A 24,154-nucleotide genomic window follows, 5' to 3' on the forward strand; every position below is an offset into this window, starting at 1 on the left:
TTAATAGAAATCTTAGATCCGCCTGTGGTCCTAATAGATTGAATAATATAAAGTCCTATTCCTGAAACTATTGTTCAAAATGAAATCATAGGTGATTTAACAGTGTACCTAAATCTTCTATATGAACTAATAAAGTAATATGTTTAAATCTATTTTATCATTTGTCATTCACTCGTGTATACTTTGAACATTAGGTCAAAGAGAGACAAACAGCCACCCAAATTTATCCTTTTTTTAGTTGTCAACATGTTTGAATAGATTATGTACACACAACTTTTATCTGACCTCTAAGAGATGAATGTGGCAAAACGTATGCAAATAAGTAGGTTCTATTTGAAAATAATTAAACTTGACTAATCATAACTTGTTTTGTAGTCAACACGCCAATTATAGTCTAATGTTATAAGTCGCCAAATCTCAGTCAATATTGCTACTAGATAATAGATATCATTAGCTTGAGTTGATCAAGAAAATAAAGGTGAATATCCACTTTAGTCCTTTGCGTTATACGATTGAGCATATTTAGTTTTAAATTTTTAACTTCTATTAATTTAAAAAACCAATATCACGTGTTTTTGTTAATCAAAGGTTTATTGTGCTCAAATGAATAACATAAGGACTAAAACTTGGAATAACGCAATAACATAAGGATAATTTTGTTATTTACCAAGAAATTAAATAAGCATAGCAAGATAAACAACTTCATGCGATTTTAAATTGGAAGAAAATTATAAGGAGCTTCAAATGAACAGGGCGAGTTTAGAAGGTTAAAAAATAATGATTCAATAAAAGAATTATGATGCATTTCGTCCAAAGATCACTTAGATCAAACTGAGTGATGAATCAATATAGGTGTGAGCAGACCTAATAAACCAACCGTTCCTGCGGAAAAATTTCTTTTTCGTATTTTTAGTTTTGGGTAAAATAAAAAGTAGTTTCAAATGTAGCCAAGTTTTCATTTACATTAATAAAATAACCCAAAATTAGCAATATATGTACGGACAACAAAAAAAATCAACAAATGTATATGTAAGGTATCGATATTGTATAAATTGTGTATACTCATGTATGAATGATGTATAACTATATATTAGAGAGAGATATATACATCTATATACATTGTTGAGACAATGAAGTATATATTGCAGACCAATTATTTTCTCAATCTCAACCATTTCAAATTTCCTCTAAACAATCTCAAATTTTAGATATGAATTTATCTCAATGCTTTGAGTCTTTTGGTATACTATTCATTCAAAGTGATCCACGTTTGCGGCATATTAATTTTAAAATTTGAGCTTTGAAGATGCTAGAAGAGAGAATTATCACCAAATGGCCATTTTGATTGTCCCTTTAGTTTCGTACCACAGGCCCAACAGTTTGGCTGGATTACTTGTCCATAACCATAAGCACTATTTGGACTATCCATGTTCACAAATCACAACATATGTTATTCAATCCTTTATTGTCCTCCAAAAATAAATTTGAGAAAACTAATTTCTTCGATATATATAACCATAGATCCGCCTACGTGCGCCACACAAGTTAGAATTTCCTTTTAAATTTATTTATTTTCAAAATAGCCCTCCACTTCCATGAAAAAATGTGTATTCTATGAAAAATTGTGACTTTTATAAAGAGTTGCGATTTTTATGAAAAAATGTTATTTTTATGAAAGATTGTGACCTTTTCGAAGGGTTGTAACTTTTCCAAAGAGTTGTGACATTTTCGATAAGGCACAATAAGTATTTGTTCACACTATCATTTGTTGTCTATAAATAAAGGGATTTCTTCTCATTTTAAAACAACAGAAATTTTGAACTTCTTCTTCTTCTACACAATTAAATATTCGTGTACTTTGCTCCTGTTGAGTAGCTTACTGACACCATTGATTTTGTATCAATACACTTGTGAATATAATCATTCCATCCTGAGAGGATCTATTCCTTTAAACCTCGAGTATTAAAGGAGCATAATTTCCTTAAGGGGACACTGTGCATTCAGTGGGCTCAATTTTTGCCTTTCTGTTTCATTTTATTGTTATAGATCCTGGTATATGTTTTTTACAATCATATGCTTATGATATTGATTGTTATTTTTGAGTACATGTTTTAAACTTTGTTGTTTATGTTTATGCAAAGTTATTGTTATAAGTATTTGTTAGTATAGATAAAAAATATTTATTTATTAGAAAATTTAATATCTCATGTTGATGTTCATCTAATTTTCCAAAAATATCAAATAGTAACACTTTCCGGAGGCAAAATGATAAATTATAAAATCAAATTAAAGATGATTGATTGAAGGATAAATGATAAGATGTTACAATTATCATTTTCCTTTACATTATTAATGTTCGTTACTATGTAATCTTGTATGTAAGATAATATAGTGATTTAATTTTAATGACGGATAGATTTTAAGTATTATTTTATAAATTCTGTAATATTAAATTCTCGCGGCACGAATAATTTTACTAGTTATAAAATAAATAACAAGGGAATTATCAACTCTAATATTAGAGCCTGCTAATACAGCAGTATCAATGCTTGCAAACAGATTTATTTCATGGAGGGCTCGAAATCAACTATTACACCACAACTCACGGAGACGTCTATACAGCCGTTTATTCAACTGTTTTTTCTCACCAATTGGCGCTCTTTTTTCTTAATCCCTTCTTTACTCACAGCTAAAACCCTAAACCCCCAATTCATTCTGATTTCCTCCCAAACATGCAAAGACCTTCTCCACACTCAAATTTCTTCTCTTCTCTCAAACAATTGGAGAAAAGATTGAAACTTGGCGAACCAACACAACAAGAAGCCGTCGACACACCGACCCAGTCTTTGATCAGCCCATTATACCTTTACTGTGATGAGAGTGAGACCCCTGTTGACTCCATCACCAGCTACACAAACCTCAAAGAAAGTGAAACCCCACTTCAATTTCTCTCTAATTCCTCACTTGCCCAAGAAACCCCACCTCAGATAAACCCTACACAAGTTCAAGAAAGAGCTGGTATAGTTGAAACTGGTGGTAATGGGGTTGATGACATTGAACTGTTGATGCAACTATTGGGTTTATCGGACAGTAAAAGGGGAGGATCCAAAAGTGTGGAAGTGGATTTGGGCTGTGATGATGCATTTTATGGAAATATTGTTGGGGTTAAAGGGCCAAAAAGTGAAAAAGAAGTGGAGAGGTTAGAAGGTTGGATTGAGCATTTTCTGGATAGGAGTAATGGAGAGAGAAGAGAATCATTTAGGTTAGCTCATCTGCTTTTAGGCAAAGCTGCTCTTATTCATTCAGAGGTTTCTGAAGGTATTGGAAGCTTTGAGTTTCCCTCTACCATTGATGAGCTCTTGCATAATGACCCACCAATAGATGAGGTTGCGTCTTCCCTCTCTAGTAAATAAATTTCTAGAATGCATATTTCAAGGTAAAATTGTAGGCTTATTAAGGCCTTTATTGAGTTTTCCGTAGTTTCACTTCTATACATGTGTGTTCGTAAGTGTACTCATTTGCTGTAGATAGTCTTTGGTGACAGACTACATTAGCACTTTGGTTTGCAATCAACTGCTTGCTNTTATGGAAATATTGTTGGGGTTAAAGGGCCAAAAAGTGAAAAAGAAGTGGAGAGGTTAGAAGGTTGGATTGAGCATTTTCTGGATAGGAGTAATGGAGAGAGAAGAGAATCATTTAGGTTAGCTCATCTGCTTTTAGGCAAAGCTGCTCTTATTCATTCAGAGGTTTCTGAAGGTATTGGAAGCTTTGAATTTCCCTCTACCATTGGTGAGTTCTTGCATAATGATCCACCAATAGATGAGGTTGGGTCTTCCCTCTCTAGTAAATAAATTTCTAGAATGCATATTTCAAGGTAAAATATGATGGATGATTGTAGGCTTATTAAAGCCTTTATTGAGTTTTCCTCAGTTTCACTTCTATATATGTGTGTTCGTAAGTGTACTCATTTGCTGTAGATAATCTTGAGTGACAGACTACATAGCACTTTGGTTTGCAATCAATTGCTTGCTCACTAACGCTATTACATGTCACTAGAGAACTTCGTAAAGATCTAGCTTTTTGCTCCTTAGTTGTAATTAATGTGAAGTATTGTTGAATATGTTGTTCAATTTCATGATGCATGTCAACTTCAACATAATCTGACGGGACAGTTCCATTATATCTCTCTAGTAAAGCAGGAACACTCGAGAGATCATTTGTGGCTTGAAATATGGAAAATTTATTTAAATAGTAAATACATTTTAAGTTATGAACTAGTTCCATTAGCCACCATGGGAAACTTGGTGGTGGTTCGCCATTAAGAGTGATGATATTCCAGCTTCTTCTACATCAAATTTAAACTTTTACCAAATGCGAAGGCATGCAGTCCATCTTACTTAGCTTTGAAAGAGAAGACAGAACTTGTTCCATGTCAGGTCTATCTTCAGGATCAGGACAGGTGCAGGACAAAGCCAAGTTAAGAAGTCCCTCTACTACATCCTGTTTCTTGGAGACATATGAAGCTAGATTAGGATCCACAATCTGAACTAGCTTGTTTATGCCATTCGCAAGGGCATTCTGAACAATTTGATGCAAAGTCATTGGTAATTCATCTGCTCCGGTAAGACTTGTTGGCCTTCTTTTTGTAATGATCTCCATCACAATGACACCAAAGCTGAATACATCTACTTTTGTGGTCACTTTCCTCATATATGCAAACTCTGTTGCATAGATAACATTTCATGTAAGTGAGGTCTCAAATTAAATTAGGAGCATGTAAAATGTCCAAGAAATTCAAATTTTCAAAGCTGGCGCTAGATTTTTGGATAGATTAAAACTGACATTATCATTTAAAAAAATACTTTACAGATTATATGTTCTAAACATTGCATCATTTACTTGCTTGTCTATTCTTCCACATAAAAGTTAAATCAGTATTTTGTGATTGAAAGGAAAAAAAATCTGCTGTGCTGCGTATTGTGATTGACAGAAGTTATGTTACTACTGAATGATGCAAAAATGGAATGTATTTGAAACATTCACCATTGACAAAATATTATTTGTGGTACCCATATAAGCTCGTTTACATTGTAGACATCTTGTATTCATGATATTGTAACACATAATCTAGTTAGTAAAGTGTGGGTCAAGAAGTTGTAAGAATTATTACCTGGCGCCATGTAACCAATCGTTCCTTCAAATGCGGATGCTGATGATATGCTGCTCCCATCCTGGAGATGAATACCCAACATCCTAGCTGTCCCAAAGTCACTCACATGTGCTTCCATATTTTTATCCAGAAGAATATTTGAAGGCTTCATGTCGCAGTGCACTATTGGAAAATCATAGCCTGAATGCAGGTATGACAGTCCACTTGCAACTGAAACTAAAATATCAATCCTATTGGACAACGTCCAGTCATCCTCCACTTGACCATAAATCATGTTGTCCAAGTTCCCATTCTCCATGTATTCTAAAACTAATGCCCTTAGCTTCTTGCTTTCCCAAGCGTAACCTAGCACCTTAACTAGGTTCCTGTGTCTGAGTTGGCTCAGAGTCTTGACTTCCCTATCAAAGCATTTACCAGATTCTGCTGAGAACTGGTGATTCAGCTTCTTAACTGCTACAATCTTCCCATCTTCCAGTGTACCTTTGTACACAGTACTTAAACTGCTGGCTCCAATAATGTTTTCCGGACTGAAATTATTGGTAGCATGTTCCAAATCCTTTTGATAAAATCTCTGGAGGCTCAGTGCTGCGGTATACTTTGGATTTGTATCCTCCGCGTCATTCACTTTTTTCTTCTTCTTCATGTACCGATGAAATAAAAATATTCCCAGGACAAGAAGAATGAGACTGAAAACAGATCCAAGTGCTGCAAGTATGATCCAGGTTTTCTTGGAAAAACCATGAGAACTTGTTCCGTTTCTTTTTATGTTGCATGGACTGAGAAACTTTGTTCCACATAGAGATGGATTTCCCAGTAAATCCTCCGACCTTATATTGTTGAATACACCCCCCTTTGGAATGTGACCTTCAAGTTGGTTGAAAGAAAGGTTGAGATATTTCAATGCAGTCATATTGGCAAATCTCTCGGGAATGATTCCATTGAACTTGTTTTGTGAAACATCAAGAGAGCGAAGATGTGATAATCCTGCTATTTCAGGAAGACTGCCTTCTAATCTGTTCCTTGAGAGGTTCAAGAACACAAGCTCTCTTAATTTGGTGAGAATTTCACCTGGAGCAGGACCAGAGAGCATGTTTCCTGATAGGTCCAGTGAAAATAAGTTTTTGCAGCGTTCTAGGGATCTGGGAATGCTGCCTGACAGATTATTATTTGACATGTCAATCTCTTGAACCATTTCTAACACGCCTATCTCATCTGGGATCTCTCCGTGCAACAAATTGCTGGAAACGTTCAAGTAAAGTTGCATACTTCTCATGCTGGCAAGTACTGCTCTAGGAATAGTTCCGGTAAGAAGGTTGTGTGAAAGATCTACGGTCATCAATCTGCGGAGGCTCGCCATGCTCTCTGGGATTGTGCCATTAAGCTTATTTCCACTCAGATCCATGAGCGACAGTGATTCTAGTTTGGATATATGTTGCGGTAGTGGACCAAAGAAATTATTGTTCTTCAGCCGGAGTTCATTGAGCTGTTTGAGCTCAAAAAGTTGCACAGGAAGTTCACCTTCCAGCTTGTTGTCAGATAGCAAAAGACCCTGAAGGTTTGAAAGCATTGAAATTTCTGGTGGTATCGCACCTGAGAAACTGTTTTCGTGAAGCACTAAATCCATGAGTTGACTCAGTTTACCAATCTCTGGTGGGATTGGCCCAAGAAATGAATTAGTACGAGCTCTTAAAACTCGAAGTTTAGAGAGTCTGCCAATCATTGATTTGAGTTTCCCGCTGAAATTGTTGTCACTCAGATCTAGAATTTCAAGCATTGAACAGTTGAAGAGATCAGCAGGAATCTCCCCCATCATTTTGTTTGATCCCAAAGACAAAAATGTAAGATTGGACAATTGCCACAACCCATTTGGTATTTTCCCCGTTATTCTATTATAAGCAAGGGTTAAAACAAGAAGATGAGAACAATTTGTTATGCTCGATGGAATAGATCCTTCCAGGAGGTTATCATTTGCAGTTAGATTCTTCAGATTATAGAGTAACCCAAATTCCGATGGAAGTGATCCAGTCAATAAATTAAAGCCCAAAGACAAATATGTCAAGTTTGCCAGGTTTGTTATAGTTGATGGGATCTCCCCCGATAACCTATTTGAGTGAAGGGTAAGCACTTCTAGTGACGTTAAAGATCCCAACTCGGGAGGAATATTACCAGTTAGTTCATTCTGTGAGAGTCCTAAATGAGTTAATGACTTCAGGTGGAATATTGAGGCAGGTATACTGGAGTTCAACTTATTGTTATGCAATCTGAGCACTTGCAAGTATTCTAAATTTCCAAGCTCAGGAGGTATGCTTCCAGTAAATTGATTAGTATACATGTTCAAGGTAAAAAGATTGATACAGAGGCCAAGTTCAGATGGGATTTTCCCAGAAAGAGAGTTGAGATGTAACTGAAGAATTCCTAAACTTGACAAGTTGCCAATTGCTGGTGGTATAGGTCCAGATAACTGGTTTTCGCTCAGATCAAGGGTTTGCAATGCTGTCAGCATTCCAATGGAGGTAGGAATAGAACCAACCAAATTGTTTGTATAAGCTACAAACAACTGAAGATTAGCCAAATTGCCAATTTCAGATGGTAATTTACCTGTGAGATTGTTGTTGTTGAGGCCTACTAACAACAATTCAGTGCAGTTGCATATACTATCAGGTATACTCCCATTTAGAAAGTTATTTCCAAAATCTATTAACTGCAGTTTTTTTAGGTTTTCCAGCTCGGCAGGAATTTCACCAAAAAGAGAGTTTTGGTTAAAAACAAGCTCAACCAGGTCTGTGCAATGCCCCAGCTGGGGTGGGATATTTCCAGTAAATGAATTCAAAGTTAGATCAAGAACCTGGAGTTTGGAGAGGTTTCCTAGAAACGGAGAAATTTTGCCTTTGAGCTGCGTCTCAATAAGCGAAATGTTGATGACATGATTTGAAGAAGGATCACATATGATTCCAGACCAGTTGCAATGGTGATTTGCATCAGTCCAATCCACAAGTGCACTGAAAGGGTCGTCAGAGACTGAGCTCTTGAAAGCTTTCAAAGCAGCAACTTCAACTTCAAAGCTTGGATTTTGCCCAGATGACAGAGGTATGAGAAAGGTAATAGAAAATATGGCTAATGCATATACAACTGTCTTTGACATCATTGTTTCAAAAGAAAGAATCTTCACTCACTGAAAATACTTATGCTGACAATGAAGCCTTTATACACATTTCTTAGTGAATCGTACAGTGAATCACTGCTTTCAGTAGCAGTCAACTAGTCATCCATTCACACTAAGGAAAATGACTTGCATTCTATGAATTTGTTACAAAATACCAAGCATGCATCTAATCTATGATGCTCCGTGTTAAAGAACAAGTTGCATGTACCCCCACACAAGAAAAGACAACAAGAACTTCGTCACCTACTCGAAACCTAGGAGTACATAAAAAATGTCAAAGCTTTCTGACCACCTAATAGATAGTAAACTCAAGTTGTGCATTCACATTACATTGAGCCAACTGTTTTTTTTTTCGGCTGTTCTAGAAGTAGCACATGGACAGATCACAGAAGTATCCGAGAAGTTAAGTTCAGTTTGTTCTTTTCTTAAAAGGGTAATTGGTTTCTGAAGCAAGAGCAGAGTTAGACAAGCTAGATAGAATTGTGAGGAAAGGGGTAACTTCACTTTGATACAACTTAAATTGTTAGATGAACCGTGTACTTGATAAAGTGTCAATAGGCTGTAACTAATGGTTTTTTTATAGGTTTCAAATACTTCTTCTTTTTATTACGGTGATGTCTATGCCAGCTTTCACGCACCTCGACTAGTTCCACGGGATACCTGCCACCTCCCACTAGCAACATGTACCACGTAACCATGCCCACCAAGGTTAGAACATATGGAAAGATTACCTAGTGTTTTTGGTCTCCGCTGAAATTTGAACCTGAGACCTAAAGGGATCTCAACCACTTTATTGACCATTAGGCTACACCCTTGGGTGCACGTTTCAAATACTTTCAATAGTCACTTTTTTTTTTCGTGCAAGTGTGTTAGTGGGCAGGTACTTAAAAGTCATGAATGAAGAGAATCATTACTCTAATAAACAAACCAAAAATGATCAATAAAAAATAAATTGAAAAGAAGGAAAGATGATAATGTAACAAGAATGACAAATTTGTGTACCGAACGCGCATTGAATAGGGTCCAAGGAATGGTCACGAGCAATTTCTAAAATAAATAAAAATAATTGCAAGTTGGGCAGGAGAGTCCAATATGAATGTGATTAATTATTAATTTATTATAGTATGAGTTATCCATTCCCAGAAGATGAGTTGACAGACTACATACCACCAAAGGTGGTAATGGAGTAGTCGGTACTCTTTATTTTTGATCAGATTTCTTGGGTTTTGAGCAATGGAAAATGAAATCGCATTAGAGAGAGAAAGATTTACCTAGCAAAGTAAAGCTTTTTAGTGTGAATGTAGATTAACTAAGCTCACTATCAAAGTAAAGCTTTTCCGTGCGAATCTGAATTAATCAGGCTTCAAAATAGGTATTGGATTAATAATGTGGGAAACCAAAAGAAGTGGAAAGTTCAGTGGTGGTCTCACTCTATCCTAATGGATATTATATGGTGTTTTAGTTATGTGGATTCCTTTGATATATTCCTATTCTAAAAAATATTATGCCCTAAAATGACGAGAATTGTTATGATATTGATTATTCATTCCCACTTACAATTTAGATTTTAAAAATATTATTCCCTTATGGATCTTGTGTTGTTTTTACATATTTTTGGTGTTGATATCTGCTGTTGTAACGTGAGAAAAATATTTATAATGGATTTCAATCGTTGGCAAGTTGGCACACATGTTTGCTTGGTGTATACAAAATAGTGTTCCTTAAACCTTAATATATGAAATAATAATATATTTATATTATTTAGTCGTGTAAACTTTCAACATTTTGTCAAAGAGTGACAAACAGTGACCCAAATTTGTTGATTTTTTTAGTCGGCAACTTGACTTACATTCTAATTCGAAATATATAAAAGATAAATGCCACAATAAGTGTGCAAATAAATAGTTCTCAAGTGAGAATTTTTTAAATTAATTTATTTAAAATTACAAGATGTTCTGAAGTCGACACTCGAATTAGAGCTGGGTTTTTATCTCATGTTATAAGTCATCAAAACACAGCCAACTAGATAGAACAACTTCAAGCAATTTTAAATTGATAGACATACTAAAAATTCTAGGGGCGTCAAATGAATAGATTGAATCGAGAAGTTAAAAATAGAATGAGTGGTTAACAAATGAATCAAATAAAGTTCAATGTGAACACGGCTAAATCAACCTTTCCCATCATGATTTTTTTTTCCTCGTAGTTTTAGTTCTTTGCTATACAATTGATCGAAAAAAATATTATAATGCATGAGGCACGCCATGTCATACTTGTATGAGACATTGTTTGATTGACAAATGGACATGGATGGGACCCATTTGCCAAGCTAATAAAGGGTCTTCTTTAAGTCCCCTTTGTCATTTTTTTGGTTTTATGCCCCTTGTTCAATATATTTTGTGTTTTAATCTTTTTAATATTTTTTTCTTCTTTAAGATTAAGGTGATCAAATCTTTTAAGAATTTTATTTGCTGATCTTATTAGTTTATGCTTTTCTTTTTTTACATACTGAATTTTAATTTAAATTTTATGATCATTAAATAAGTTTTTAGTTTATTATTTTAATATGACTTTTTCTATTCTATGTTATTTATTCTATTATAATAAATAGTTGTTTGAAATTTATTTTTTAGTTTAAAAAATCAAGATATAGGTAATTTTTTTAATCCTAACAATTAATTTTTTAAAAATTATAAAATCAATTTTGTAAAATTGCAAAAATTCTATTAAGGAATAAATTATTAAAATTATTATTTATATTTATAATTTCTTAAGAAACTTATAAGAAAAGCAGATAAACAATATTTATTAAATTTCACCTAGCTTGAATTTACGAATAAAAATATCGTATAAATTGACGGAAATAATATGTATTTATGTTGATGTTTATGGATATTTTTCGTTTTTGAATTTCATGACAATAGTATCAAAACTTATGCAATTGTTTGTCAAGATCATTGATGTTCTTTCCGTTATATTTACTTATTGAAGAGTATTTGTGGATTGAAGTGCTTTTGGATTATGAAATTGTTAAGAGAAAAATAAAATAACTTATTAAATTTGTACCTTCTTTATTTTTCATATTAATAATCTACTTTTTCTTTTACAAATTTCTTAAGAAATCATAAATAGAATAATAGTTTTACTAATTTATACCTTCATTTTTTTTTGGTAAATTTATAAATTTTATTTATACTTTCAAAAATAATTAATTGTTATAATAAAATAGAAAAATTGAAATTAATTATATCTTTGTAAATAAACAAATAATTTTATATAACTATTTTTAATAATATAAATAATCAATATTGAGATAAAAAATAATATCAAAATGCTAGAAATAGAATGAGTCCGGCAAGATTTTTTGTATTTCATATTTTTCATGAATAAAGTTATTTAAGTGGAAATATAAAATTTGGAAGAATTGTTAGAAAAGAAACTAAAGGAAAAAAAGTAAAAAAAGTAAGAAAGAGAAAAGGAAAACGTTAAAAGGTAGAGAGAGAAAGATGAATTTGGCCATTTTTCTGAAATGGATTCACTTGGCAAAATATAAATGGGCCTGATATAATATTTGTCTGTGCCTCATGCATGGTAAATTTTTTCCAATTGATCTATTAAGAAATAGTTCATTCCAAAATACATTATAAAATTTTACAATACATTCAAAATCATTTATTTGTCCTTTTTTTCTGACTGTAGTCTAAGCTGAAACATTCGAATGAGTAATAATTAGGTAACAACACCCATCTTAATTATCCTTAAACAAGTACATTAATTAGAATCCGACATGTGCAAATTGAACAGGTTTTATATATGGGCAAATTAGAACCTGTGTCTTGTAAAAATAAATGTTTCGTTTTACTCGTCCAATTTTAAAAATTAAAGAGAAAATAAATATTTCATTTTGCTTGTCTAATTTTAAAAATTAAAAATAATTTCCTTCTTTTTTTTGCTACCCTTAGTAGGAATATTAAGTATCCACATTCGAAATTGAAATCACAATTTATAGACTTTCACGCCTAGTTGGCATCAATAAGAGCCAAATAATATAAAACAGAGTAAGTATATGTCAAGGTTCTGATGTTGGAGTTTTATTTTGAACCCATTGAAATATTCTCAAATATTGAAATCTTAATTGAAGTCTTTTTTTTTAGAAAAATAATCTTAGATTTAAAGTATATTCTTTCACAAGGAAGAAGAAAAAAGATAGGTTTAAAAAGGTCGTTTTTTGATAGCCTGTTTGGTTGGGCTCGTCGACCCCAATGGCTAAGCTAGATCCATATTACTTCAAAAAATTATTCTGTTTATGATTTTAATTTGTCGTTTAATAATTATAATTGAATGTATTTAATTATGAATAAATTTCATGAAGTATAATTATTTCATTTTATTTTGATACATAGAGTGTTTGAATCATATTATAAAGTCTTTAGTATATTAATTATTAATACATGAAGAATCTGAAATTAAATCTTATAAATCTAGAAATGTGGAGGAAGCTTACACTAATAACTAGTTTTTTTTTTTTTTGTCTATGTAAGCTTTCACATAGATAACTTTATGTCATGTGACGCCTAAGTGACATGATGATATGGCGGGTCATGACATCGTGCTCTTAAACTGGAAAAAATAAAAGAAAAAAAGAACAAGAATAAAGGATTGAAGAAGGTATGAGACCATAAAATGCTTTGATAGGTAGAATCTAAAGAGTCTATTTGTCAAATTATCGGTGTTTGAATTGACTCTTTTTAAATGGAAACGCTCAACTTTTAGCTTTTGACTTTTTACACTTTTCAGATCATTTAAAAAAATACTAAAAATAAGGCAATTCAAACACTAGCAAAGACTTTGCTTTGAAAAGAAAATGTTATAATTATGATCTTTTTTATATTTGGGGTCATATTTGAGGCAAATAATTGTGGTCAATTAGCTGTTCTCTTATTTCAATTCATTTCTCAACTAATAATAAACATGTATAATACAGTAAAATTATCATTTTATATATTATTTTTTTAAAAATGTATCAAGTCAATACTGAAAAAAAAGGTAATACAATTTTTACACGTCATTAAGAAATGAGAATAATTTATAGATATATTTATAGTGTATAGATAAATATAATTTCTTACTCCTCCAGTAACTTATCATAGTTTCTAGAATACATTGTGCATTTGATTTGTATAGAGTTACTACACATGTAAGCAAAAATAGAGCAACTTGAGTAGTTAATTAATCTAGTTCGTACAGATTGATTCTTGTTTTCTTATTCCAAGAAAGTATAACTACAAAGTAAAAAAGATGACATTCTTGAAATGCATTTTTTAAGAATGTACTGATAAAAAGACGTCTGTGATAATTTACTAATACTAAGGAGGTATTTATAGGAGGAAAAAAAAATAACATTGTCAGAAACTATAATGAAAAAGGAGAGGGTAGCCTCTAAATTATATAAAAAAAAAAGAGGTATTTTAGAATGATTTAATGAAATTGGTGACTTAAAGTCTACCCTTAAATAAATGTCTAAAGTATATTGAATAAAATAAGTATTTGTATGTGTTGAATGTGCATCTCGTGTGTCACATGTGCATCATACGTGTATTTTGTGCGTCTCAAGTGCATCACATGTATATTTTGTGTTTCTCATGTGCATCTCGTGTCAATTAGCACGTGTATTTACTAAAAACCAAACGGCTCTCATATCAATTACTGTATAATGAATGAATGTTACTAGTTGGGTTCTACTTTACACTTTAGGCATCCATGGCTTATCACGCATTTGTCCTTCTAATCCTCTATATGTTTGTTTGTAATGACAAGGGGATGCCTGACTGCTCTCTAATAAAACTCCACGGATCCTGTTTTGAGCCTAATACTGTTATTAACCATGCATCTGTGGTTATGAACCTGTATTATAAGGCAAACCCACAAACTGTATCCTGTTGGTTCAAAAGCAGTGGTTTGATCGCGATCACTGATTCAAGTAATTCTTTTTCTTCTTCTTTTCTTTAATTAATCTATTTGTTATTATTACTAATCTTTTTCGATTTTCATGTTTTGGGTTTGCATGTGGGCTATGCAAATTGCAAATTTTGAGCATGATGAATGAGTGGAAGTCGTATGAACGAACCTAGGGCCCCACCTCACGTGCCTGCTTACGCAGTCCCACGAAAACGCAAATATCTCTTTATTCTGAAGTCATATGAACAAACGGTTTGATGCGTTGGAAACTAGACTCGTAGACCTTCGATTCAATAGGTCGTGGGCCCCATAAGTCTTTATAGATTGGGAGAAAACCTCCAATACATTTGACCCAAATTTCAGAGAAATCTTTAAGAAGGAACTTACGATAACTTCCGCCAGCTTTTATTTTGCCACTTCCCTAACTTCAAAACTTGAGATGCAACACTTGAACACTTAAAATAGGACATACCACATCATTCTTAATTTATTACCCATCCTCCTTGTCTTTCCATGAAGATATGAGTAATTTTAGACGTTTCAAAAAGTCGGAGTGTTACAGTTTTGAATCTCAAAATGTCACGTAAATTGACACTAATGAAGTATAATATCACTAAACATTACATCGTATGGGATGTGGATCCAGGCAAGTCCTAACATCATCATTATGCCTTTTTAGGCATTGAATAAAGGGCTCAACTTTCATTATATTTACCGATATGCACTATTGGGGTTATTGAAAAAAGGTGGGCAAATGAGCCTTTAAAAAAGTACTGGAATCAAATTACATTATCAACAAAAAGGCAGAATGGGAATTTAAAGGAAAAATCATGAGGTACCAACTTACGAAGCAAATTGTACCAACAATCAAAGCAAACCACAAAGCAAAATTAGACTTTAAATTATCAAATTACCCCTGTCTAAGAAGCAGACATGTTGACGAACAACTGCTTCCTAGACTCTTCTGTATATTGTAATAAAGTAAATTAGTAATTAGTCAATCAAATTTCTTACATCATTTAAAAATATTTGCAGTTGTTAATTATTGTGACTTATAGTATCTTTTACGTAAATTTTAATAATATATACTATTACACTTGTTTAAATATATGTGACAATAATAAAATTTCAAGAGTTAATTAATTTTTAAAAAAGTTTAATGTTTTTTATAAATTTACCCCTTTAATATATTTTGTAGCTAAAATATAGATGAAGTAATTAAATTTCAAAAAGTTAATTGCCACAAAAGAAACGGAGCGAAAAAAATTAAAGGAGAAATTATGAGGAACAAATAAAAGAAGGTAATGGAAATAGTTGAGTGGGGTCCATATATTAAAAGACAGTTGGATAGTGAAATGAAAATTGAAAAGAATGTGAAATAGGCAGAAACAAGGGCCCACATTTTCCGGCTGAGATAAAGCAAAAGAGAAATATGGGTGGGCTTTATAGTTTAAGGAAATAAAGAACATTTTTAATTTTGTGATTTTAAATTAAAGTTATGTAAAATATATAAATTTGTCTTTTAATTTTATGGCCTTAAATATGTCACGTAAAAAGTTGAAATTAAAATGTTACAAAAAAAAGAAAAAGGTCATTCTTTTTTAAATAGACTAAAAATAAAAAAAAATCATTCTTTTTGAAACGAAAGAAATATTATTTTTACATAACGTTTTTTAAATGACTATATTATCCCTGGCTAGGGAAGCAGGCATGTTGACGAACAACTGCTTCCCTAGCCTCTTATTGTAAATATATATATATATATATATATACTTATTTTCCCCTAAATCTTGACGAAACAATCTAGATCAACAGAACGAATGAACACATAGGTTTAAAGATAGTGTGTTAGTTGTTATTATAGTAATAAACATCTTTATGGAATATATACTCAAAAATATTTGATAATCCTGCAAATGAAATTATATTTAATTAGGGCAAACTCATTTAATACTTAGTTTATCTTCCAATCGCTTACAAACATTGTATTTAATTCAAGACTTTTTTTCAGCCATAGTTTTCGGCAGTGTTGTTTTCTTTTCTAGTCTAGTATAAATACCTCTTTGCGGTAGTAGTAAATTTCCACAACCCAGACGTCCTTCCATCCTTCAAAAAAAATACATGCATGGCTTATTATCATTACGTTATTGTAATCCTCCATCTTCTCGTTTCCGGAGGTACATGTGGACTATCCTCGCCACAAATCGAGGTCAACTCAGACCAGTGGCGGAGGCAGGAATTCTATCAAGGGGGTTCAAATAAAAAAAATGTTGTTGCCTGGAATCGAACCTGTGACCCAAAGCTCACATAGGCAAAATCATGAACCCCAAAACCATTGAGCTACTCCTTTGACATATGCTCAGGGGGTTCAATTTTAAATATATACACATACACAAAAAAATTGATCTTATATATATAGTGTAATTTTTTTTCCGAGGGGGGTCGGATGACCCCCTGGACACACTCTACATCCGCCACTGACTCAGACATGGTAGAGATTTCCTATTTTATTTGATTTGATTTTATTATTAGTGTTAACTTTTTTATAAACTAATTAACGCTACGTATTTTGTATGTTGCAGTGGTGTGTTCCAAAACCTTCTGCTTCAGAGGAACAACTGAACGAAAATATCCAGTTTGTCTGTAATGACAAGGGGATACCTGACTGTTCTCTAATAAATCCCGGCGGATCCTGTTTTGAGCCTAATACTGTCATTAACCATGCATCTGTGTTTATGAACCTGTATTATAAGGCAGACCCACAAAATGTATCCTGTTGGTTCAAAAGTAGTGGTTTGATCGCGATCACTGATCCAAGTATTGTTTTTTTAATTAATCTATTTGTTTTTATTACTAATCTTTTTCCTTTTCACGTTTTGGGTTTGCATGCAGGCTATGGAAATTGCAAATTTTGAGCATGGTGAATGAGTGGAAGCTAAGGTGGTGGTGGTGATAGGTTTATATTGAATTTTCCACTTTTTGAACAATATTTTTACAACATTCTAAACAATTTTTAGATCGTATATAGACAGATTAGTTGTGGTCTTGGAGATTTGAAATCGTTTTATTATATTGTGTCTTTTTTTGTGGTTTGGTTATCTTGCCCAGTTTTGGATTCACAAGTCTTGAGAGAATGATGATCTTGAAACCTACACGGAGTGCATGCCAAACATATAGCTTTTCAAAATCAGTAATCAAGAGCTTGTTCTCCGAAGAGGTCATTTCAATGTCTCTGTTTTATGGTGGATCACACTCCTTCTGTTCGTCGTCCTCAATGTCTGTTCGTACATCAACAGAAGCAACAACTATATATCCACCAAGTAGGTCATCATCAGTGAGAACGTCAGTTACCGTACCACCAATAGAATCGTTTGAGAGAGAAAATGTAACCATTTCTATTCTGTTAATTATCTTCTACGGATAACATCTATTAATTTTATTATTTAATATTTGACTAAATTACATTATTTTTTAAAAAAATTTATGACACGAGTATATCGTGTAACTTCAACTTTCCGGTGCTTATTTAATGCTTGCATTGAACAGATGGATTGCTATTTCTGTCTTGTTTATTTTGAAACTCGAACTAGAAACAAACTATAGTTGGACTGAAAATTGAAATTGTGAATTTGTGACCTGACGTTGAGTTTCTACCTGATTCTCATCTTTTCTACACTAGGTATTTCTCTCTGGTTTTCCTTTTCGATAATTTATTTTCAATTTTTTTTTGCAGGAAATTTTTGGATCTAATTAAGATTTTAAGAAGATTGATATTGTTAAGCGATATTACAGACATATAAAAGAAAAAGTAAGTATTTCTCACGAGTATTTTGGGATAAATTCGTCCCTTAACTATGACTAAGGTTGTACTATTTAAAATAGCAAAATCATTATTCTGTCTATTCCGGATAAAAAAATTAACATTGCTTTTCTAAAAAGTGATTTTCTCTCTCCCATCTCCCCATTTTGCCCCCTATCAAATTTGTCCCATCGTCTTTCATGTTCAGCAAAACCAAGAAGGAAACTCAATCTGTCTAAACTTAACAAAATATTCAAGATCAAAGACAATTTTTTCTCTTCAACAAGTGTTGAAGACAGGGCAGAGGACTATACACAAACAAGGTAAAAGAAGAAAAAATCATTGAAAATTTCTTCTTTTTCTGATTCGAAAAATATTTGCAATTTTCTATTTCTCAAACTAAAACATCTTCTTCATTCTTAAAAACGCTAGATATTGCAGGTTGCAGGCTTGCAGCATAACAAAAATCGGAACAATGTCGGTTCGAAGTTTAAGTGGTCGATCGTCCACACCCAATTATGATATTATCGATATTCAAGACATTTTAAGCATTTTTTAAATAATTTTCAATGCCTTTCATATTGATTTATAAGTAAGTATTACTGATTTTGAAAAGCTATATTAAGTTTTTTATTTGATATATAAGGTTTTGTTTTCTGGATATTTATTATAATGAACTTGTAGTTCTTTGTTGGCTTTATGTATATTCAGATTTATATTATATTTGTAAAAATAAAAGTTTTTACACCGTCAATAACTTGATATTATATGCAAATTCTATGAATGAGTCATAGTTTTTCACAATTAAAGTACATCATGGTGGATCATTTGTGCGTAGTTCGAGGTGGAAGAGTCTAATATTTTGACTATATCGACAATACAATGATTAATTTAATAGATTTAAAGAATATGGCCGAACAAAGGAATCTGTGGTATTTTGGCACAAGTATGGTTTAACCTCTTATAAGGTTCAATTAGTTGGGAGTAATATGGAAGCCACTAAAGTAGTTACTTTCATTCCAAAGGACAGAGTAGTTGAGATATATCTTGAACATTTGAATTTTTAACATAATGAATCATAAACCTAAAAACCAAACGCACTTAAAGGGTTGAATCTGAATGATTAAGATCCAGACCTCCATTAAGTGCAAACAAATGAGGTCTTACTGTTCATTAAGTGAGATTATCAACCTTAATTATATCAATACATGTATATGATACTAATTTAGTATCAGTTAAGCGAAATTAGGTGGGATATATAATGTAATTATGTAATAGAATATGAATGTAAATGATATATGTTTGTAATTATTTTGCTTTTATAGGTTACTTGCTTAGTTTCCCTAATAGTTTATCAATATTTTCTTTGGTTTGTGGTGCTATAGTTATATATAAAGTACTGATAAAAATAATTTCACATTTTGTGGAGTATAACTCCTTCCTTTTTGAAAATTCAGGTCATAATGTTTGAGATTTTTATTTTAAACTTTATGGTGAAAAGTTTCTCATAAAATTCTCGTAAAAAATTCAAATGATAATTTTGATAAATACAGATTAATGTATACAAATCCTGATTTGAACAAATGTATACAAGTTTGTTGGGTGAACATGAACCAATGGATATAGGAAGATAAAAACGGATCATGAATGTATGCATACTGCAATTACTTTATACATAATTTATATTAATCTCTTTTTGTATACATTATATATTAAAAGCATGACTACTGTTAGTATTCTTATATTTATAAACAAAATTTAGTTTATGTATACTTACTACAGTGTTATTATACACATGAACTAAATTAACATGTCAATTTTTATGAATATAATTTTATGTATACATATACATATTAATTTTTTTTTGTGTATACATTATGTAATTACGACTATAATTATTTTTAATATTCTTGTGTATACAAATAAATATAATTTATGTATACATATGCAGTTTCTAATGTAAATCATCCTTTTTTTAAAAAAATTACTTGACTAATTATTACTAACTAGTACTCCCTCCGTCCCATTTTATATGTCATCCTTTCTATAAATAGTTGGTCCATCCATAATACTTGTCATTTCATAAAATCAATGCATAAATTATCATATTCTTCCTTTTTTTACCCTTGTGAGTTATTAGCCTTGAAAATATACATTTGACCAACTTAGAAGATCCAAGTAAATGATTCATGCTCATTGGTTAAATTAACTAATCAAAATAAATTAATTCATATTCATTGATTGAAAACTTGAGTTCCAAAAAGATTAAATAAGGATAGAAGGGTAAAGTTACATCATTTCTTAATGCAAGAGCAAAGTAAAAATGTGACATATAAAATGGGACGGAGGGAGTAACTACCTAGCAATTAATACACGTTAATTCAGGATTGAAAATATATTTGTATGTCTTAAAAGCAGGAAAAATCTCTTTAATGAGTTAACTAAAAGATAAACAATATTCCTTTAATGAAAGTGGGTGTAGCCCTTTTTTTAATAGGTTAATTAAGAATATTTTTATCAACCCTTAAAATAGCAGCAGTTCTTTAATAGGTTAATTAGGGACAATGTGCTAATTAAATTAACTAAGTAGCGTCAGTTGGTTAAAAAAAGGGAAAAATACATAAAAACACTCTTGAACTTGGCAGCAAAACTTACTTTAACACTTTAACTTTACGGGTAATTATTTACCCCCTAATCTTAATGCAAGTGAATTAAATATCACCCGAATGGCTAACGTGGCAAATTATAACAATATCAGCGCGTAAATAAAAGAAAAAAATTAAATGGCGCCCTTTTCTTTTCAGCCAATACAAGCCCATTACCCCAAACCCAACCAATTTCTTTTCTTCTTAATTCTTTCTTCTTCCTCACAGCCTCCACACCTCTCCTCTTGTTCCTCTATTTCTTTCTTCACCCTATATCTCTGATTTTCTCCTTCTTCTAAGTAATTTATAATAAAAGAGGAAGTTTCAAATCAAAACAACAAATCTCTAAAAAAATTCAACCATGATTTGATTAATAAAGAATTAACAAAATGTCAGAACCTAAAAAAAATAATTAATCATCTAACTTTAAACATTATTTATTCTATACCTGGATATGCATTAGGAAGTTGAACATGAAAATTAACAACATATCAAAAAAAATTAACCACACTGATTTGCACAAATTTAAAAGCTCGATTGTTGATACGTTGATAGCTTTACTTAGCTGAAAAAAAAAGAAAGTATGGTGATGGATGGAAGTAATAATAAATAATTACAAAGTAATGAAAAATAAGATGAATTGGTCGATGTTAAGAACTTGACCCAGATGAGATAATGAAGAGGATGGGTGAATACTGAAAATAAAGTTTTAAAAAACGTGGGGAAGTAAAAATAAATTAAAGAAGAAGTATTTTTTTTCCAATTATCTTACATGTCATCGATGTGGCATAGAGATGGCGCTTAAGTGGTGCGTGTGCATTTCACCCATAAGTATGAAATTGGTATTGTATGTGTAAGGTGATATTAAATTCACTAGAATTAAGTTTAGAGGGTAAATAATTACCCATAAAGTTAAAGTGCTAAAACAAATTTTACTGCCAAGTTCAAGGGTGTTTTTATGTATTTTCTCTTTAAAAAAAGCAACCCATAAAATTAGGCATCATTCTGACTACTTAATGCCAATTATGTTTAGGCTATATTTTGCCAAATATTTTAAAGTTATTTTGTGTTAATTTATGTTAAATGTTATATATTCATGTCAATTATTTTGTCAACTAGTTCTTTTATATAAACCAACTCATTTACACTGTGCCCAACCTCTAAAAGTATATGGAAAGACATATGATTTTCTCTGAACAAGAAACACCAATCATTTTTATCTTTGAACTAATATCACTAGACATAATGTCTAAGGGGCGTTATTAAATAAGTATAAGTGCTTGAAATAAATTTAAAAAGGGAAACATAAGTTTATAATTTAAATTTTTTTATATTTCAGGTTGATTACAATGCCTTATATAAATCTCTAAATTCTTATACATCAACCTTTCAGTAGCTTGTTAATGACCAAAATAATATCAATAAGTTCTCGAAGGTTTTCATTAGCAACTTTAAGCTGGACCGGTTCAACAGGTAGTTCAGAAAAATTATCATCACACTTAGAAGGATAACTTAGAGCAGCGGAAGCATGCATATTCAAACCTTCATAATCTTTGGACTTTAATAATTCTGGCAAATATCCAAGATTAGAAATAGCGTCATTATAATTTTCCCAACACAAAGAATATCGCGTCTTTATTGTTGAATTTGCCTCTTTATTAAATAACATTGCAACAAGATTACGCATGTATTGTGTGTGTTTTTGTGATAAGTCTATTGCAATCGTCATAAGATCTTCAAGATTTGAATCTTTGGATCGAGGATCCTCCCTTAAAACGGATAAGCATACATCATTTTTTTGTGTTTTTGAGCAGATATCGTCTATCAGATTAGCTTTTACGCTTATTAATGTGACGGAGATTAAAAGTAGAGAAACTATCAGAAATGGAGCAGAGCTATGTGAGAGTGCCATTCTGAATGATAAAATATTTTTATTTTCTAACTTGAGTTGTGATGAGAGCTTTATATAGCTGTGTTTTTAATTGACGAGCCTATTGAGATAACTATGTAATTAAAGTGAGGGCGACTTTGTGGAAAAAACAATTAAAATATAATCTACTTATATTTAATCTTTTTAATACTATGCTGACTTCTTGTTTCACAGTAGATTGACAGTAATTAATATTGTAATTAAATAACAAATTTCAGTTATCTCCATAGTAGATATAATAAGGGCAAGTTTCAATTATATACGAAAAAATAAGAAGTTTATAAAAGAAAGTAGCCCATTTTCTCTTTATAGAAAAATAGCCCAAAAGGTTCATGGACTCAACAGACTTCGGCCCAAAGTTATTAGTCCATTATTGCTTCTTCATTTTTTTCAATGTTAACTTTTGAAAAAAATTTCAAAATGTCAATATTTTAGCATTTAATAGGACCCCTTAACCATATTTTCAATATTTACTAAAAATGTCAATGTTTTCTTTTGTTATAGAGCTGATTATGTATTTTTTTTCATTTGTTTAATTTTAAAGAATACAATTAATTAATAACATAAAGGAGAAAATCATGGGAGACAATATTTTAAAAACTTTTGAACTGAGATTTAAATAGAGAGATATTGAGATACATTGTGAGGATAGAAATACAAAACTTTGTGACCTGACGTTGAGTTTCTACCTGATTCTCATCTTTTCTACACTAGGTATTTCTCTCTGGTTTTCCTTTTCGGTAATTTATTTTCAATTTTTTTTTGCAGGAAATTTTTGGATCTAATTAAGATTTTAAGAAGATTGATATTGTTAAGCGATATTACAAACATATAAAAGAAAAAGTAAGTATTTCTCACGAGTATTTTGGGATAAATTCATCCCTTAACTATGACTAAGGTTGTACTGTTTAAAATATAGCAAACATCATTATTTTGTCTATTCCAGATAAAAAAATTAACATTGCTTTTTCTAAAAAGTGATTTTCTCTCTCCCATCTCCCCATTTTGCCCCTATCAAATTTGTCCCATCGTCTTCAATGTTCAGCAAAACCAAGAAGGAAACTCAATCTGTCTAGACTTAACAAAATATTCAAGATCAAAGACAATTTTTTCTCTTCAACAAGTGTTGAAGACAGGGCAGAGGACTATACACAAACAAGGTAAAAGAAGAAAAAATCATTGAAAATTTCTTCTTTTTCTGATTCGAAAAATATTTGCAATTTTCTATTTCTCAAACTAAAACATCTTCTTCATTCTTAAAAACGCTAGATATTGCAGGTTGCAGGCTTGCAGCATAACAAAAATCGGAACAATGTCGGTTCGAAGTTTAAGTGGTCGATCGTCCACACCCAATTATGATATTATCGATATTCAAGACATTTTAAGCATTTTTTAAATAATTTTCAATGCCTTTCATATTGATTTATAAGTAAGTATTACCGATTTTGAAAAGCTATATTAAGTTTTTTATTTGATATATAAGGTTTTG

The 24,154-nt window shown here is 31.6% G+C and overlaps 3 protein-coding genes across 3 annotated transcripts; 1 reads left to right on the forward strand and 2 right to left on the reverse strand.

Moving 5' to 3' along the window:
• Window positions 1-2,669: 2,669 nt before the first annotated feature.
• Window positions 2,670-3,967, forward strand: LOC125846548 (uncharacterized). Its single transcript, XM_049526063.1, has 2 exons — window positions 2,670-3,436; window positions 3,875-3,967. Exon 1 carries the CDS (start codon window positions 2,733-2,735, stop codon window positions 3,411-3,413), a length of 681 nt encoding a protein of 226 aa, XP_049382020.1. The 5' UTR covers window positions 2,670-2,732; the 3' UTR covers window positions 3,414-3,436; window positions 3,875-3,967.
• A 137-nt stretch (window positions 3,968-4,104) lies between these two features.
• Window positions 4,105-8,834, reverse strand: LOC125846537 (LRR receptor-like serine/threonine-protein kinase FLS2). The gene is made up of 2 exons (XM_049525998.1): window positions 5,171-8,834; window positions 4,105-4,721 (listed from the first exon to the last, which is right to left on the reverse strand). Exons 1-2 carry the CDS (start codon window positions 8,313-8,315, stop codon window positions 4,357-4,359), a joined length of 3,510 nt encoding a protein of 1,169 aa, XP_049381955.1. The 5' UTR covers window positions 8,316-8,834; the 3' UTR covers window positions 4,105-4,356.
• Window positions 8,835-22,116: 13,282 nt separating this feature from the next.
• On the reverse strand, window positions 22,117-22,647 carry LOC125847281 (pectinesterase inhibitor-like). Its single transcript, XM_049526935.1, has one exon. It carries the CDS (start codon window positions 22,645-22,647, stop codon window positions 22,117-22,119), a length of 531 nt encoding a protein of 176 aa, XP_049382892.1.
• Window positions 22,648-24,154: the final 1,507 nt, after the last annotated feature.

This window comes from Solanum stenotomum, chromosome 12 (assembly GCF_019186545.1).
Source record: "Solanum stenotomum isolate F172 chromosome 12, ASM1918654v1, whole genome shotgun sequence".
Taxonomy (NCBI): Eukaryota; Viridiplantae; Streptophyta; class Magnoliopsida; order Solanales; family Solanaceae; genus Solanum; species Solanum stenotomum.

What these genes read in the sequence shown, in the direction of transcription:
- LOC125846537 (XM_049525998.1), bottom strand. Translation starts at nt 8,315, where the DNA reads ATGATGTCAAAGACAGTTGTATATGCATTAGCCATATTTTCTATTACC. An exon ending in GATTGGTTACATGGCGCCAG is followed by an intron (nt 4,722 to 5,170) that starts GTAATAATTCTT and finishes TCTATGCAACAG; the next exon opens with AGTTTGCATATATGAGGAAA.
- LOC125846548 (XM_049526063.1), top strand. Translation starts at nt 2,733, where the DNA reads ATGCAAAGACCTTCTCCACACTCAAATTTCTTCTCTTCTCTCAAACAA.
- LOC125847281 (XM_049526935.1), bottom strand. Translation starts at nt 22,647, where the DNA reads ATGGCACTCTCACATAGCTCTGCTCCATTTCTGATAGTTTCTCTACTT.